Consider the following 15,722-nt stretch of genomic DNA (forward strand, 5'->3'; position numbering starts at 1 on the left):
ATGTGTTTAAAAGTGCGACTGACCAAATCGTCCGGCTCGGTTTGCCCCCCTCGAACTCGAAGACATCTCTGATTTGACAGTTTACTATGTGATCTCACTCAGTGACTCTAGGCTATGTAGGACGGGACGAAACCATGCACTGAATGGGGGGAGATAATTTTGCCGGAAATGCAGAAATAAGCCATAATTTAGTTTTGTTTGTAACTCTTTGGTAGATACATTTATAATTTCTATTACATTACTACTACTACTGTCACTACTAATAAAACAGATCTCTGGGGGCCCCAAAAGTGTGTGGACCCTTAGAATCGTCCTAATTCCCCCCCCCCTTAGCGGCGCCCCTGGTTCTCTCACACACAGGCTTATACTTCAAGCTAAAGATGTGTCCTAATCAGATCTGTAGACTCTGGTCTGTCTTAACCACATTCTTACATGAGAGCATCACTCTCTATCCAGACAAATCAAATCAGCTACTGTAAATGAACAGTCGGAGAGTGTATGTGCTCTTTACAAATATCCCCTCCTGAATGGATGAGTTTTGATAAATTCATTTGCTACAAACAGCGGCTATCAATAGAGTCTACCGAAGATAATTTAATTGCTCTCAGAGTTTGAACTGATTTGAGGTGTGAATAGTAATGCTTTTCATATACTTCATCCCCTCAGACGGGCATTGAGCATATTGGAGGCAGATATGGTTATGCGGGAGCACTGATTCATGTCTGCCTGTAGTGTCACAGCCAAAAGTTTGAAAACCTAGACACATATTAACATAAAGGATGATTCTAATTTGCATTTCGTGTTCATTTGTGGCATTCCATTTTGATTGTCTGGATAATGTCTGCAGCAATATGCTTTTGTGTTCTGTTTTAGAGCTATTTGTATAAAATTGCATTAAACAGATGCAAACAAATTTTTTTTATCTTCTAATTTTAAGAATAAATTAAAAAGTTAGGCACATAAGTAGCTAAAAATTGATTGTCTGAAAATGAACATATATACCCACATAACCTGAAAGCGACACCAAAATCCAAATTATTTTTTTTAATCATTCAATTCCATTTAGTTCAGTTGAACTTTGAACACTAAACTATTTCTAGCTTGTTTTCAAACTTTTGGTCACAATTATTGATATATCAGTGCTCTGATGACTGGCGTGATGGATTTCAGCCTCTCTAAACCCATCTTCCTTCTCTTTCTGTCTGTTGCAGATGGCTGTCCAAACCGATGTAATGGAAATGGACAGTGTCTGCAAGGTCAAAACAGCTGGCACTGCGAATGCAAGACTGGATGGAGAGGCACCGGCTGCAATGTCGCCATGGAGACTTCATGTGCAGACAACAAAGACAATGAAGGAGGTGAGAGATCTTTCGTTAACTCTGTGGGAACTTTGTGACAAAGATTGTATGTGATTGGAACAGCCACATGTGCACAGGAACAGCTGCTGTGTGTAATTTCTGTAATTTCAGGAAAAGCTGCTGTGTGTAATTTCTATGAATATTTTTATGTACTTCCAAATGGAATTATGTAAAAAATAATGACAATTATAATCCACAGATATTTTCCCGGTTTGCCATTGTCCCTACAAACTGGTAGTCAAAATCTAACCACACACCATTAAAGGGATAGTTCACCCAAAAATGAAAATTTGATGTTTATCTGCTTACCCCCAGGGCATTCAAGATCTAGGTGACTTTGTTTCTTCAGTAGAACACAAACGAAGATTTTTAAGAAGTGCATTACCGCCACCTATCTCTCAAGTGGACCATTGACACTCCTAATTGAGATTGTAGATAGAGTGTCAATGGTCCATTTGAGAGATAGGTGGCGGGTTATGCTCTTATAAGTCTGCGATCCGCCGTAAAGCAAGAAGAAGAAGAAGACGCGTCAGGCGCCGGCTGTTGAACGCGCTCAGGATGAACTCTGGACAGTTCGGACATTGCGGTGAAAATCAGAGGTAAAAACGATATAAATACTGTTCAGTTTCTTGCACAGACCGATCGTTTAGTGTATTTACACATCAATGTATCGTCACGAGCCGCAGGGTTTAATTTGGTTTTGTTTGTGTATGTTTTTTGACTCTCAAAGCCGTGATTCCCATCCACTTGCATTATAAGACTGACAGACTGCAACGGTTTGACTTAAGAATCTTCGTTTGTGTTCTACTGAAGAAACAAAGTCACCTACATATTGAATGCCCTGGGGGTAAGCAGATAAACATAAAATTTTCATTTTTGGGTGAACTATCCCTTTAAGTGAACAAAAAGTTATGTATGTCAGACAAAGTTTGATAACACCACAGTGGTTACACGTTTGGGGGAATTCTTATGAATGGCTTACTTATAGTAAATTGAGCTGGCATAGTGGAAAGTTTTTTAACATTGAACAAATTACACACTGCAGCTTTAATGTATTCCGTGCTCTAATGGGATGAGAGTGACCAGTAACCAGATGTGGCAACTTTTTGTGTGTATCTATACCTCTGTTTACAATTCTTGAATGTGTAAATTTCATAGGAATAAGCTAACCTTTTCTCAGAAAATACTGGACTGTTGGCTTTCATCTGAAACGACGGATTAAAAAAAGCAAGTCAGATGTTCTGTAGTAAGTAATTTAATTCAAAGCCTACAGGTGATGGAAAGAAGAAAGCACTTTTCGAACTCCATTGATGTGTAAAAACACAAAACGATCGGTCTGTGCAAGAAACTGAACAGTATTTATATCGTTTTTACCTCTGATTTTCACCGCAATGTCCGAACTGTCCAGAGCTCATCCTGATCGCGTTCAACAGCCAGCGCCTGACGCGTCTTCTTCTTCTTCTTGCTTTACGGCGGATCGCGACAGACTGCAACGGTTTGACTTAAGAATCTTCGTTTGTGTTCTACTGAAGAAACAAAGTCACCTACATATTGAATGCCCTGGGGGTAAGCAGATAAACATAAAATTTTCATTTTTGGGTGAACTATCCCTTTAAGTGAACAAAAAGTTATGTATGTCAGACAAAGTTTGATAACACCACAGTGGTTACACGTTTGGGGGAATTCTTATGAATGGCTTACTTATAGTAAATTGAGCTGGCATAGTGGAAAGTTTTTTAACATTGAACAAATTACACACTGCAGCTTTAATGTATTCCGTGCTCTAATGGGATGAGAGTGACCAGTAACCAGATGTGGCAACTTTTTGTGTGTATCTATACCTCTGTTTACAATTCTTGAATGTGTAAATTTCATAGGAATAAGCTAACCTTTTCTCAGAAAATACTGGACTGTTGGCTTTCATCTGAAACGACGGATTAAAAAAAGCAAGTCAGATGTTCTGTAGTAAGTAATTTAATTCAAAGCCTACAGGTGATGGAAAGAAGAAAGCACTTTTCGAACTCTTTGGTAAATGAATACTGGAACAGAGACAAAATTCAAATCCAACATCATTGTGTTCAAAACCTACAAGAACACTTTGATGAAACGGCCTCTTGTTCAACAGATGAAGAATGTTCCCTTTTTTTTTAACAGAGAACTAGATGAAGAGAGAAATCTTTCGCAGCCTTAGGCAGCTCTGATTGATTGTGCACCATTGTAATATGACATTACTTATCACACTGCTGTTTTCTTTCTTCTAGATGGTCTGACTGACTGTATGGATCCAGACTGCTGTATCCAAAGTCCCTGCCAGAACAGTCCGCTTTGTAGAGGGTCCAGGGATCCCTTACAGGTCATCCAGCAAGGCCAGCACCCTGAGCAGAAAGTCCGTTCCTTCTACGACCGTGTTAAGATGCTAGTGGGCCGGGACAGCACACATATAATCCCTGCAGACAATCCATTTAACGCAAGGTAACTTGCTTTACTGTACACAACAACTTGGTAAATGTCATGTCTCTTGTATTGTACGGTAGAAGAAAAATTAAATATCCACTGAAGTGCACACAATTTATGCTATATCTGTTGAGAGTAAATTGAGTGCTGGGATAGTTATTGTCAGTTCTGTGCTATTTCGTAACCCCAGAGCTATTTTTGAGGAACTGTATCGATTGTTGTCAGTGGTGCTACAACATCTTCCTGTCTCTTTCTACTGTATTTCTTGGAATAACTGACAGATGTGTTGGCTAATGGGAAATTGTTTTGACAGCAGTTGTTGGATTGATGGTATCGCTTTGGATTTATTGGTTATCGAGCAGCTGATGTCTTCTTGTTTGTTCTGTGTTCTCCAGTCTGGCATCACTGATCAGAGGTCAGGTGGTGACAACAGATGGAACCCCGCTGGTGGGAGTTAATGTGTCGTTTGTCAAGTACCCACAGTATGGCTACACCCTCACACGCCAGGATGGAACGTAAGTTTACTGTAGTACTCGTACCAACCAGGGTTGTACGCAAAGAATTGACTTGCTTTTTAAATTGTACTTTAACTGAGAAGTGAGGTAGCAAACTGGATGCAGAAATGCAATTTAAATTTGAATGTGACTCTAATTTTTAACTGGAAAAGCAGTTTATAAGACAAAGTTTGATTGTTGGCTTGACAGCTTTGTTTAAATGTTGTAAAAATGGTTTAATGGATGGATGGTGTCTTGTGGCCATTTAAATTCAAAGTCACGCTCGTGAATTCAAAGGAAGCCAATTCTTCAGTTCTGAGTTTTGGCCAACCCTGGTACCTGCACATCCAAGCCGATCATCCAAGCAACAAAGAACCCTTTCCCCTCTGAAACACTTTTGTTTATTTGATTAAACACTTGATTATTTCTGCCGCCAAGCCTTATTTTGTGACTTACTTGTTTACATAAGCTTCTAGTGATTTAGAGAGCTACATGCTAACTGAACAAATCTTTATTAGATTAATTTAGAGCCGAGTAAACTCAGTCTTTCCATTGAAATGACTGCAATCTATCAAAACAATGAATTATCCCTCCCAGAGAAATGGCATTTTTAATGGTAAAAGCATTCAGAATGTAATGGCGCTATCAATAACTGAGAATAACACAAGTACATATTTGTTTTTGCTTTTTACACTCTGTTTGCCTTTCCCCCTTCCTCTCGCTCTGTGTCATTAGATTTGACCTCATTGCCAATGGTGGAGCCTCTCTCACCCTCCGATTCGAGCGGGCTCCATTTTTGAGTCAAGAGCGCACAGTGTGGCTCCCGTGGAACATTTTCTATGCCATGGACACTCTGATGTTGAAGACAGAGGAGAACACCATCCCGAGCTGTGACCTCAGCGGCTTTGTGAGGCCTGATCCTGTGGTGGTGGCCTCCCCCCTTTCTTCTTTCTTCAGTTCCAGGCCAGGAGAGAGGTCCATCATTCCAGAGACACAGGTATGATGAAATCCTCATTTCCTTGAAACATTCATTACTGTAATTAGCAGATTAATGTGTTTTGCACTGATGGGATCCTTCAGTTAGACTTTACCTTTCAATTTTGCTCACTTCAGTGTCCCAAATATTGCTCTTTTCTCACTTTATTCGTGTTCCTTTACCACTCTCTCTTAGGTCATTAAATTAGTTGACAGGTTGTTAACCTGATGAAACTCACAGGTCATCCCTCATCAACCATTTTCACATTTGCATTTCCCCTTCCTTTAATCTTTTTAGTCTTTCTTCTACCCCCTGACCTTCCTAATCATGTCCTATTCTTGTTTGAAAATACCCTTTTCCTGTGACCTGAAAATCATTCTTCCATCTCTCCACCAGGTTCTGCATGAGCAGCTAGAGATTCCCGGCACCAATCTGAAGCTCTGTCACCTGAGTTCACGGACCCCAGGTTACCGCTCTTTGCTCAAGATCACCATGACTCAAGCCGTGGTGCCTCTCAGCCTGGTCAAAGTCCATCTGATGGTTGCCGTAGAGGGACACCTCTTTCAGAAGTGGTTCCATGCTTCACCCAACCTCGCCTACACCTTTATCTGGGACAAGACGGATGCATACGGTCAGCGTGTCTATGGCCTCTCTGATGCAGTGGGTAAGCATACATAATTAATTGTGACTGGATTGGTGGCTTAGTTATTAGCACACATGCTCCAAAACAAAGTTATTATTCCATTGCAGTTACTGTTCCTACAAAAATATAATTGTTTGTGTAATTTTAATTGAGGCTGAAAACGAGTTTGGCCAAAATTATTAAAAGAAGCTGTCGTTTTATTAGTGCTTTGCCATGTCGTGTGTTTAGACTCTGTTAGTGTCTGTTTCCTGCACACAACTTGGATAAGCTACAACAGGTAAAGAGCTAAGGCTGAATTGACAATGTTAATTTCTAGTTTTTAACAAATCTTTGTTTTGATGAACCAGATATTTTAATCTATGCTGTTTTCTGTTAATGAGTGAACCTCAATAAACATTATTTGTAGCACACCTACCATCCAGTAATTACAATAATCTTTCTGCTTTGTTATTTTTGATATGAAACAAAGTCTTTTTTTCAAATTCTGTCAATTTTATAACAAAATGTTACCAAACAAATGCGTTTTGATTATCTTTACTATGGCACAACACAACGCTGTAGCCATCTCAGTTCAAGCAGCACATAAACCGATCATCTTCCTCTTTATTACTAGTTATAGCACAGAATAAACATGAATTAACATTGGGAGGTGTATTAAAAGAAACACTTACTGAAATATCACATCTAATGCAATCTCCAATCAGTGTTTCAAACACAGAAAGACGTCAGCTTGTAAACAATGTCACAGAATGCTACCTTTATCTCATGAAGGCAATTCAATAGCTTGATAGTTAGCCTTATGTGCAATTTAAATGTTTATGTTACAGTTCAGAGCTGTAAGCGAGCGTTTTTCTGTATTATACAGCGTTGGTGTTTAGGTAGATCATATATACAGCTCAGTTGTTGAGTGTTGATTATTAAGTATATTGATTAATTAATTGTTTAATAAATAAGCTTTATTTCCAGTTTCAGTTTTCAGCTAAAATAAAACTTTAATTTTCAGTTATGCTGTTTCTTTTAAAAAACATAATTTTGTTCCATCACTACTGTAAATACAAAGTTTGGTCTTGGTGCAATGGAAATAGGCATGACTTTCAGTTCATAACATTTACAGAAAATGAATATAACAGTAAAATGTAAGTTATGCGCTGGCAAATGCATTAAACACATCTCTCAAGCACATTAAACGGCACAAATGCTCTGTCAGCACTTGACATGGTACCCGGCCCACATTAAACTCTCCTCTTATGAGCCTCTTTTGAAACGGTTAAGGTAAAGTGCTCTCATGCTTTGAACAGCTTGGGTTGTGTGCTTTCACCATTTTTCAAATTCGTCTTATCATACAAACATTCTTTTCACTACTTTAAGTAGCATTAATAACAGATGTTCTCCACATCACAACACACAAAATCCAACTAATCCATTATAAAAAAAAGTGTCATCCTCCAGATTGGCTTGTGACACTGTGAAATTCACCTGTCAGATATAAAATGTATCCACGTTTGGTGCTTGATGGGTGTTTATTTGGGACCCTGGCCAACTGTAGTGACCTTTCAGGACACATGGCAGTTAAACAGCCATGGGTAATCGGTCACTCTGTTGACTGAACACAGTGAGAGCTAACACATCAGACAGGATTTGTGCTCATGCGTGTGAACGTAGGACCCAAAGATCACTCAGCCTGACCGTCCCTGTCAGAGAAACACACAGGTTCAGAGAGCAGCCGCAGTGAGCCGAGGGAAACGCTGAGAACAGCACTCTGTCTGGTGTGACCTCCTTATAACACCCACTAATCTCTCTTTGTCTTTCTGCTGCTTTCTCAGCCTGTCTACCTTCCAGCTCTCTACATCTTTTTCATTTATATTTTGAGGTACCCACAGTCCCACTCGTGTCTACACAGCTATAAATTCTCACCTGCCTTGTCGGTATATCTCCATATGTATTTATGCTAATGGATTCATGGAGTTGTGCTCCACTTTTCAAGAAATGGAAGGAAAGTTTTTTGTGGAAACACGTATCTTGCAATGACCTTGTGGCAGCAGCACAGATCACACGGTCCTGTTGGAGAAGTGAAAGCTGAAGTCATGTCCAGCCACAGGGTGTCTGAACAAATCACGTTCACACTTTACCGAGGTGCTTTGTGGTTGTGAAAGCACCCAAGCTGCGGTGATTTGTGAAGGCTTGTCCAGAACCTGATATGTCCTACTTCTGCCCAGCAGTCTGCAAAGAGAAATGTTGTGATGATTGTTGCAGGGTCATTTATAGCTTACAGTTGCCTCATATGTGTGTCTCTAAGTGCTGAATTTTTATTGTTTCTCTAAATGTTCTGGCTTTTAATTTAGCATGTGGTTTTCAAATAAATATTTATATTCTCCCTCACTGTTTCCCAGCTAGACTCCCCATCCAATCTGCTTGCATTGTATGTAAATTAATCATCTCTAATATTGGCCTGTCATGTAGTTAATTAAATGCTGTTTTGATACATTTTGTGTACTCTCTTTTTTCCCTTTCTCTCTCTCTCTCTCACTCTCTCACTCTCTCTGTGTTTGTCCCCAAGTCTCTGTGGGGTATGAATATGAATCATGTCCTAGTCTGGTGCTGTGGGAGAAGAGGACTGCAATGCTTCAAGGCTATGAGCTGGAACCTTCCAATCTGGGCGGCTGGTCTCTGGACAAACACCATATACTCAACCTGCGCAGTGGTATGAGCCTCATGTTCTTGTACAGGGGCAAAATGCACCTGTTTTGTGTGTATGTATTTATTTATTTATTTAGATGGGGCATTAGTGGCAGCACTTGATCTCATAATGAAATAAAACATACCCAAAGGAGAACAATATATAAATAAAGTTTATTAGAAAAAATATTAGAGGGCCCCTTTAATCACTTTTAATTCTGGTTATTTATAGTATTATTTGATAAATATTTGAACTTAAATAAATGCTTTGATAATTACGTGAACTGTAATAAGTAATTATACTCACTTAAAATTCTAATCTTGATTGCCACTGGTTAAACTGTAAACTTTTCTGGACCAGTCTCAGACCCGCTGAAACCGAGATTTGAGGTGAGGAGAGGGCCATCCCTTTCTGACACACAGGAAGTCTGATGTGTTGTGATGCCTGGCTGCTTTAAGTGGAAGAGCCTGTCATTTTGATCAATAATTTAATGTAATGCTCTGAAAATGTGGTTGTAATGTTCAGAAATGGCTCAGGTAAACAGCTTTTATTAAAAATGGCCTTTTGAAAATAGCACTTTCTTTTTCCATTTAAATGGTTATTGTTTCTTTATTCATCTGACACCAGGCATCCTTCATAAGGGCAGCGGTGAGAACGTCTTTGTGTCCCAGCAGCCACCCATCATCACAAGCATCATGGGTAATGGGCGTCGACGAAGCATCTCTTGCCCGAGCTGTAATGGCCTGGCTGATGGAAATAAGCTGTTGGCACCTGTAGCCCTGGCAGCAGGCATTGATGGCAGCCTCTACGTTGGAGACTTAAATTTCGTACGCAGAGTTTATCCCAACCTCAATACCACACGCATACTGGAGCTCAGGTATTGAGAAAGGAGCAGAGGAGACTTTTGTTTTTAGACCCGTTCACACCAAGAATGATAACTATAGTGCTATAATTAACTATAATTTAAAACCAAGTTTTTAAAATAATTCTAAATTAAAAAAAAAAGCAGTCCACAACTAATAACAATAACAGCTCAGGGGAACAATATCATTGGAATCACTTTCATTTTTTTCCAGCTAATGATAAAAACATTAGCAGCCAATTAGAATTCATCCTGCTTTTAAAGGCTTGAGCATTTAAAGTGGCAGACGACAAAACTGCAGCACACACTTTTAATAAGCAAAATGTTATTGTGCGTTATTGTTGACGCTAATATAGTTATCGTCCTTGGGGGGAATTTTACTTTTACCTAGATTTAATTGTTATATTTTTAAAATCAGTTTACTCTTAAATAAAATACACAATATATATTTTATCATGATATATTGGAATCAAAATTGTGATTCTTGTTCTTTTCTTCATTTACAGAAATAAAGATTTTCGACACAGGTGAGCCTTTAACTTAATTTCTTTCTCTTTAACTTAAATTAAATTATTCATTGAATATAAATATAGCGATAAAGCAACGCATTATGCCTAATTGCAGCACTAACTCCGTAATTACCTCGTTTTTCGTAGTAACAACCCGACTCATAAGTACTTCCTGGCTGTGGACCCAGTCTCTGGGGCTCTGTTCATCTCTGACACAAATTCTCGGCGAATCTACAAGGTGCGATCGCTCACAGGGGGAAGACAGCTGGCTGACAATGCCGACGTGGTGGCGGGCACAGGAGAACAGTGCCTGCCCTTTGATGAGAGATGCGGGGACGGGGGCAAAGCTGTAGAAGCCACTCTCATGAGCCCCAAAGGTGAGGTTGAAACATTGAAGAAAACCAAAACAGAAGCTAGATCTTATTGCTTATTGCATGGGTTATCCCCTTCACATCAGATGAAATCACTCTAACGTCTTCACATGTGTCTGTCTGAGGTGAAGAAATGTTTCTGCAGGCTGTCTTTACATCTGCTTCCTTTGTAGCAGTGACACCTAACATGGATAAAAAGAGCCTTATCCTCCAGCTGCTTCCACAATCACAGAGAACATTCAACCTTAAGCTATTAATTAATTTCTGAATGTGCTATGGGGAGTGTGAGTCTCCGGCTTCGATTATCGGAGTCTCTTGGTATTCTCTCTCTCTCTGTCTGTCTCTCAAAGATAATGTTACTTAATTGTGGTGGCTCTTTTAACTCTCATGTTACAGTTCAGAGCTGTAAGCGAGCGTTTTTCTGTATTATACAGCGTTGGTGTTTAGGTAGATCACACAGAAGGATATTTTTGGTGATTGTTTCAGACATTCTCAGTGAGATTAGGAGGAAGATTTCTGAATAAAGTCACGATGAAATGGAAGTATGACAGATCTTTACTTCCATATGGTGATGTACATCCAAGTGAAACAGATTTGTGCATTTAGCGTTTAATTACTGATTGGATGGAGGCAGATTTGAATGAGAATTTGCAGCTGATTGTGGGCAGACTAAATGATTGGAGAAGTCTTAAGATGCAATCTCAACAATGTCTCACACTGTACATATCACAATATCACCAAACTCTGTGATCAAATGCCAGAGATCTCGATATGAGCTTGAATATTTCTCATCAAATGCTATCCATATCTATTTTTAATAGCTGTACACTATATTACTGTATGTCAGTGGTCTCATTTGTGTCTATTTTCCCTCATAAAGTGGAGTAACATATCTCAGAACTTCAGAAATCCTCCTAAGTTGTGAAAGAGCAACAACTGAGCAATTAAATTTTCCTCTGGAGATTCTCTTTAGCTTGTGTTATATATAAACAAATTATTTTTTATTGGGTTTATACCAGTTCATAATTTATTGCGTTAATGACCAAGTAAATAGTAAATACGGGGTTCCTGCGGGGTATGGAAAAGTATGGAATTTGATTTAAGTATTTTCCAGGTCTGGAAAAGTATGGAAAAAAGAAAGCAGAGTATGGAAAAAATATTTGTGTTTCCAGACTTTTGCCCCTATTTAGATTTTTATCATAGAAAATTAAGAATTTAATGAAAATAAATGTATCATACAAGAAGTTAGGTTTCATGGCAGCTGTTTAGTGATTGTCAAATGCGACTGAATGAAGTCACAGTGCACTTTTTCATTATGCAAAATGCAGGTTATAAGCATTTTGTGTTTCTTCTCACTTTATTCTTAGCACCGTATTACATAGCCTCAAGGACCTTTTCAAAAATGAAAAATATACAGACTTTTATGTGCGCACAAAGAACCATTAAACTTAACATATAGGACAATGCACACTGATCTACCTATTGTGTGGTTTCTTGGCCGCCACAGAATATGCGTTAAAGAGACCTAGGGCCTTGAAATATGGCATACTGCCCTAATGAAAGCCAAATTTCAAACACCTTTTTACAGTACCGCTCTTTTTTAGAGACCCTTGAACTTGGCAAATTTTATGCCATCAGCCCATTTTGTGTCATGGTTTCTGCGCTGCCACAGAGGATGTGTTAAATTGGACATTAGGCCTTGATATTACAGGTACTACCATAAGAAAAGCCTAATTTTGAGCAAGTAGATCTCTATTAATTCATGTGCAACCATGCTCTTGTTTTATTCACATGGCAGTGATGCACAAAGAAAATAGGTAATATAAAACTAGAAATTGTAATGCGTAAACATGCAAAAAATTCCCATGCGTATGTGAAAAGTTTCTCGAGGGCACAAAAATTTTCCTGTGTGCATGTAAAAGTCTTTATTTTTTTATTTATGTATTTTTAATTATTTTTTATTTTAGGGGCACTGTATGTTGTCGCTTGAAGAAAATCAATGAAAAACCTTGAGAAAATAAAAATATTTACAGATGACTGTACTATATACCAAATATAAAGCTGAAAATAAAGCACTATGAACCATTTATGTTAAATATGGTCTGAAAATCTGAGAGGTTCGGAAATTCGAGTCTGGAAAAGTATGGAATTTTGAAATGGAAAATGTGTAGGAACCCTGTAAATAAAATAACTGCTTAAATCTGCTTTTATGGATTCAGCATGCACACAATGGGTCACAAATTCAAAGTTCAACGTTCAAATTGAATTTAGTTCAAACTGAAATTGAAGCACAGCATATCCAACCAAAACAAATATAGCAACGAGAAAGGAAAAGATAAAGGTACAATGATAACTTAGAGCAGGTTTTAAAAGTGAAATCCACGTTTGGTGTAAGGAAAAAATAGCCAGTCTGACACCAAACTGTCAAGGATGTCACATTGTCACATTTTCTGTATGTGACGTTGAATTTGAGCTTCTGGAGAGAGAGAGTAGAGAGGTGACAGACTACACAGGCCTCATTACCGATTCCCAAATGACTTCACAGTGAAAAGGCTCAGTCAAGTGCACTCAGTCTCTCCCCTCATGCTGTTTGTCTCCCCGTATTTTTGTTCAAACCCCTCTGCATCATACACCTACACAGGTCCATTCTATGAGCATCTTCTTGTCAGCACTTCGAGATATTCTCGTCTGCTCTGCCTTCGGTGTCTGATAAGGGGAATTGATGGGTTGACACAGGAGTGACGCTTGATGGACGTGTATTATTTGCTAGCTTATATAGGACAGGGGCTTGGGAGGGAAAGACGAATTGAGCAGAGCCTGAAGATAAACTTAGAACAGGTTGAAACCAGACTTGCTCTGATCATTAAGAACAGCAGAAGACAAAAATAAACGAGTCTGACAGGCAAAGGGTTTGTGAGTCTGCAATGCATCACCCCTGAACTTCCTGCTTGACTCTTGACCTGTTTGTTTCTCTTTTCAGGTATTGCTGTAGATAAAAACGGGCTTATGTACTTTGTGGATGCCACCATGATTAGGAAGGTGGATCAAAACGGCATCATCTCTACTCTCCTGGGCGCCAATGACCTCACTGCTGTGCGCCCACTGAGCTGCGATTCCAGCATGGATGTCAGTCAGGTCAGCAAGCCGACAGCCCACGTTATAAATTATTCACAGGCAGAAACAGGAACTCGGAAGGTTCATTTGATCATAAAATCTACTTTTTAAATCAAAACAGACCTTCTGAGCTGAACGTGCAGATATGCAAGTATTAATCATGTCTAGCAGGCTTGCAAAAACTTGATCAGAAGCCCAGAAGATGATACAGTACATGGTTAATCTGAAAGCTTAATTTAAAAACTTTAAATGATTTTTTATCCAGGTACGCTTGGAGTGGCCCACCGACTTGGCAGTAAACCCCATGGATAACTCTCTGTATGTGCTAGAGAACAACGTTATTCTACGCATTACTGAAAACCACCAAGTGAGTATCATCGCGGGGCGTCCCATGCACTGCCAGGTGCCTGGCATTGACTATTCCCTTAGCAAACTGGCCATCCACTCCGCCCTGGAGAGCGCCACGGCTATCGCCATCTCCCATACGGGTGTGCTCTACATCACCGAGACGGACGAGAAGAAGATCAACCGCGTGCGGCAAGTTAGCACCAACGGAGAGATGTCACTGCTGGCTGGCGCTGTGTCAGAGTGCGACTGCAAGAACGACGTCAACTGTAACTGCTTTTCAGGAGACGACGGATACGCTACAGATGCCAACCTCAACTCCCCCATGTCTCTGGCCGTCTCACCGGATGGCACGCTCTACATTGCAGACCTCAATAATATTCGGATCCGGGCTGTGCGTACTAACCGACCAGGGCCTTCAGCGTTGGGCCGATATGAGGTTGCGTCCCCTCAGGAACAAGAGCTGTATGTGTTTAATGAGGAGGGTCTTCACCTACAGACCATCAGTCTTGTGACGGGTCTGCCTCTCTACAACTTCAGCTACAGTCCTGATGGAGAGCTGACCACAGTGGTGGATAACTGCAATAATACGGTGAAAGTGCGGAGGGACGGGGCAGGGCAGGGTGGAGCGGGACTGCTCAGGCTCATCCTGCAGCCTGAGAATCAGGTGGTTACGCTGGGACTGGATCCTGCAGGAAGCCTGCGCTCCATCTCTGCTCTCAACCAGGAGATCGTTCTGCTGGGATACAATGGAAACACTGGTTTGTTGGCTACCAAGGCTGATGAGACTGGCTGGACAACCTTTTATGAGTAAGTTGCCATGTGTCTGTGGTTTATGTAGCATGCACATTTAAAGGGGTCATATGATGCGATTTCAAGTTTTCCTTTCTCTTTGGAGTGTTACAAGCTGATTGTGCATAGATAAGATCCCTGAAGTTGCAAAGACTAAAGTCTCAAAACCAAAGAGATATTCTTTATCAAAGTTAAGACTCTGCCACGCCCCCCTAAAACGGCTCATTCTAACACGCCCCCACATATCTACCCCACTATGTGGAAATATTTGCATAATCCCGCCGCAAATGTGCACGCAAAGAAAGAAGGCATGGTGTCAGTAACCGCAGTTAGTGTTGAAGCAGCCATGTCAAGGAGACGCTGTGTGTTTCTAGGCGAAAGCAAAAGCACTTTATTTAGCCTTCCGAAAGTAGATGCATTTAGGAATCTTTAAGATTACTTACAACAGAACAGCAATGCATTTTATGGACGACCGTTTCGTGAACCTAGGAGAGGAGGTAATGCGGACTTTGCTATGACAATCAGGCGCTTCTGAATCAGCTACTGTTTAGTTATTAGTTTAAGTATTTGCTATTGACCGTTCAAATGCGGAGTTTTGCGCATCGTGTGTGTGAGAAAGAGAGAGAGAGCGCTCGCGCGTGAGAGAGGGGGTCACATCACAGTGGAGTCAGCTGTCCGTGGCTTGTGTACTGCAAACACATACCAGCTTCATCACTGTGTCTGTCACGCGACTCTGTTCCCCTTTCGGGCTCTGTCTTTACATTTATTTTGAAAGATGAAGCTCACGATTATGGTAAGGGGCGTTACATTTCCGACGAGTGCTTGCGGTGTTCAGCCAATCACAATGCACTGGGTCAGCTGGCCAATCAGAGCAGACTGCGCTTGTCGGAAGGAGGGACTTTGTAGAAAACGAAGCGTTTGAGAGAGGCGGGGCATAGAGGACCTACAATAATGTACAGTATTTGAAAAATAATGTGTTTTTTGAACATTAAAGCATGTCAACATATTCTGTTACACCAAATACACAAAATAATGATCTTTAAAAAAAGCACCATATGACCCCTTTAAATGATATAAATGCGTATTTGCTGAATGCTGACGGCAAACAAGAAAGTATTATAATGTTT

The 15,722-nt window shown here is 40.1% G+C and overlaps 1 protein-coding gene across 11 annotated transcripts in view; it reads left to right on the plus strand.

Annotated features, from left to right (window-relative positions):
- Positions 1–15,722, plus strand: part of LOC107707213 (teneurin-2-like) — a 312,784-nt gene that overhangs the window by 286,788 nt on the left and 10,274 nt on the right. For all 11 annotated transcript variants that reach the window (XM_016511148.1, XM_016511146.1, XM_016511150.1 and 8 more), the window contains 11 exons: positions 1,212–1,358; positions 3,620–3,830; positions 4,208–4,327; positions 5,042–5,303; positions 5,679–5,946; positions 8,483–8,626; positions 9,230–9,479; positions 9,971–9,991; positions 10,121–10,350; positions 13,325–13,479; positions 13,724–14,613. In XM_016511148.1, the coding sequence (XP_016366634.1) occupies positions 1,212–1,358; positions 3,620–3,830; positions 4,208–4,327; positions 5,042–5,303; positions 5,679–5,946; positions 8,483–8,626; positions 9,230–9,479; positions 9,971–9,991; positions 10,121–10,350; positions 13,325–13,479; positions 13,724–14,613 (2,698 nt within the window). The remainder of the gene's footprint in view (positions 1–1,211; positions 1,359–3,619; positions 3,831–4,207; positions 4,328–5,041; positions 5,304–5,678; positions 5,947–8,482; positions 8,627–9,229; positions 9,480–9,970; positions 9,992–10,120; positions 10,351–13,324; positions 13,480–13,723; positions 14,614–15,722) is intronic.

The sequence above is a fragment of the Sinocyclocheilus rhinocerous genome, unplaced genomic scaffold (assembly GCF_001515625.1).
Source record: "Sinocyclocheilus rhinocerous isolate Xijiao unplaced genomic scaffold, SAMN03320098_v1.1 scaffold174, whole genome shotgun sequence".
In the NCBI taxonomy this organism is placed as follows: domain Eukaryota; kingdom Metazoa; phylum Chordata; class Actinopteri; order Cypriniformes; family Cyprinidae; genus Sinocyclocheilus; species Sinocyclocheilus rhinocerous.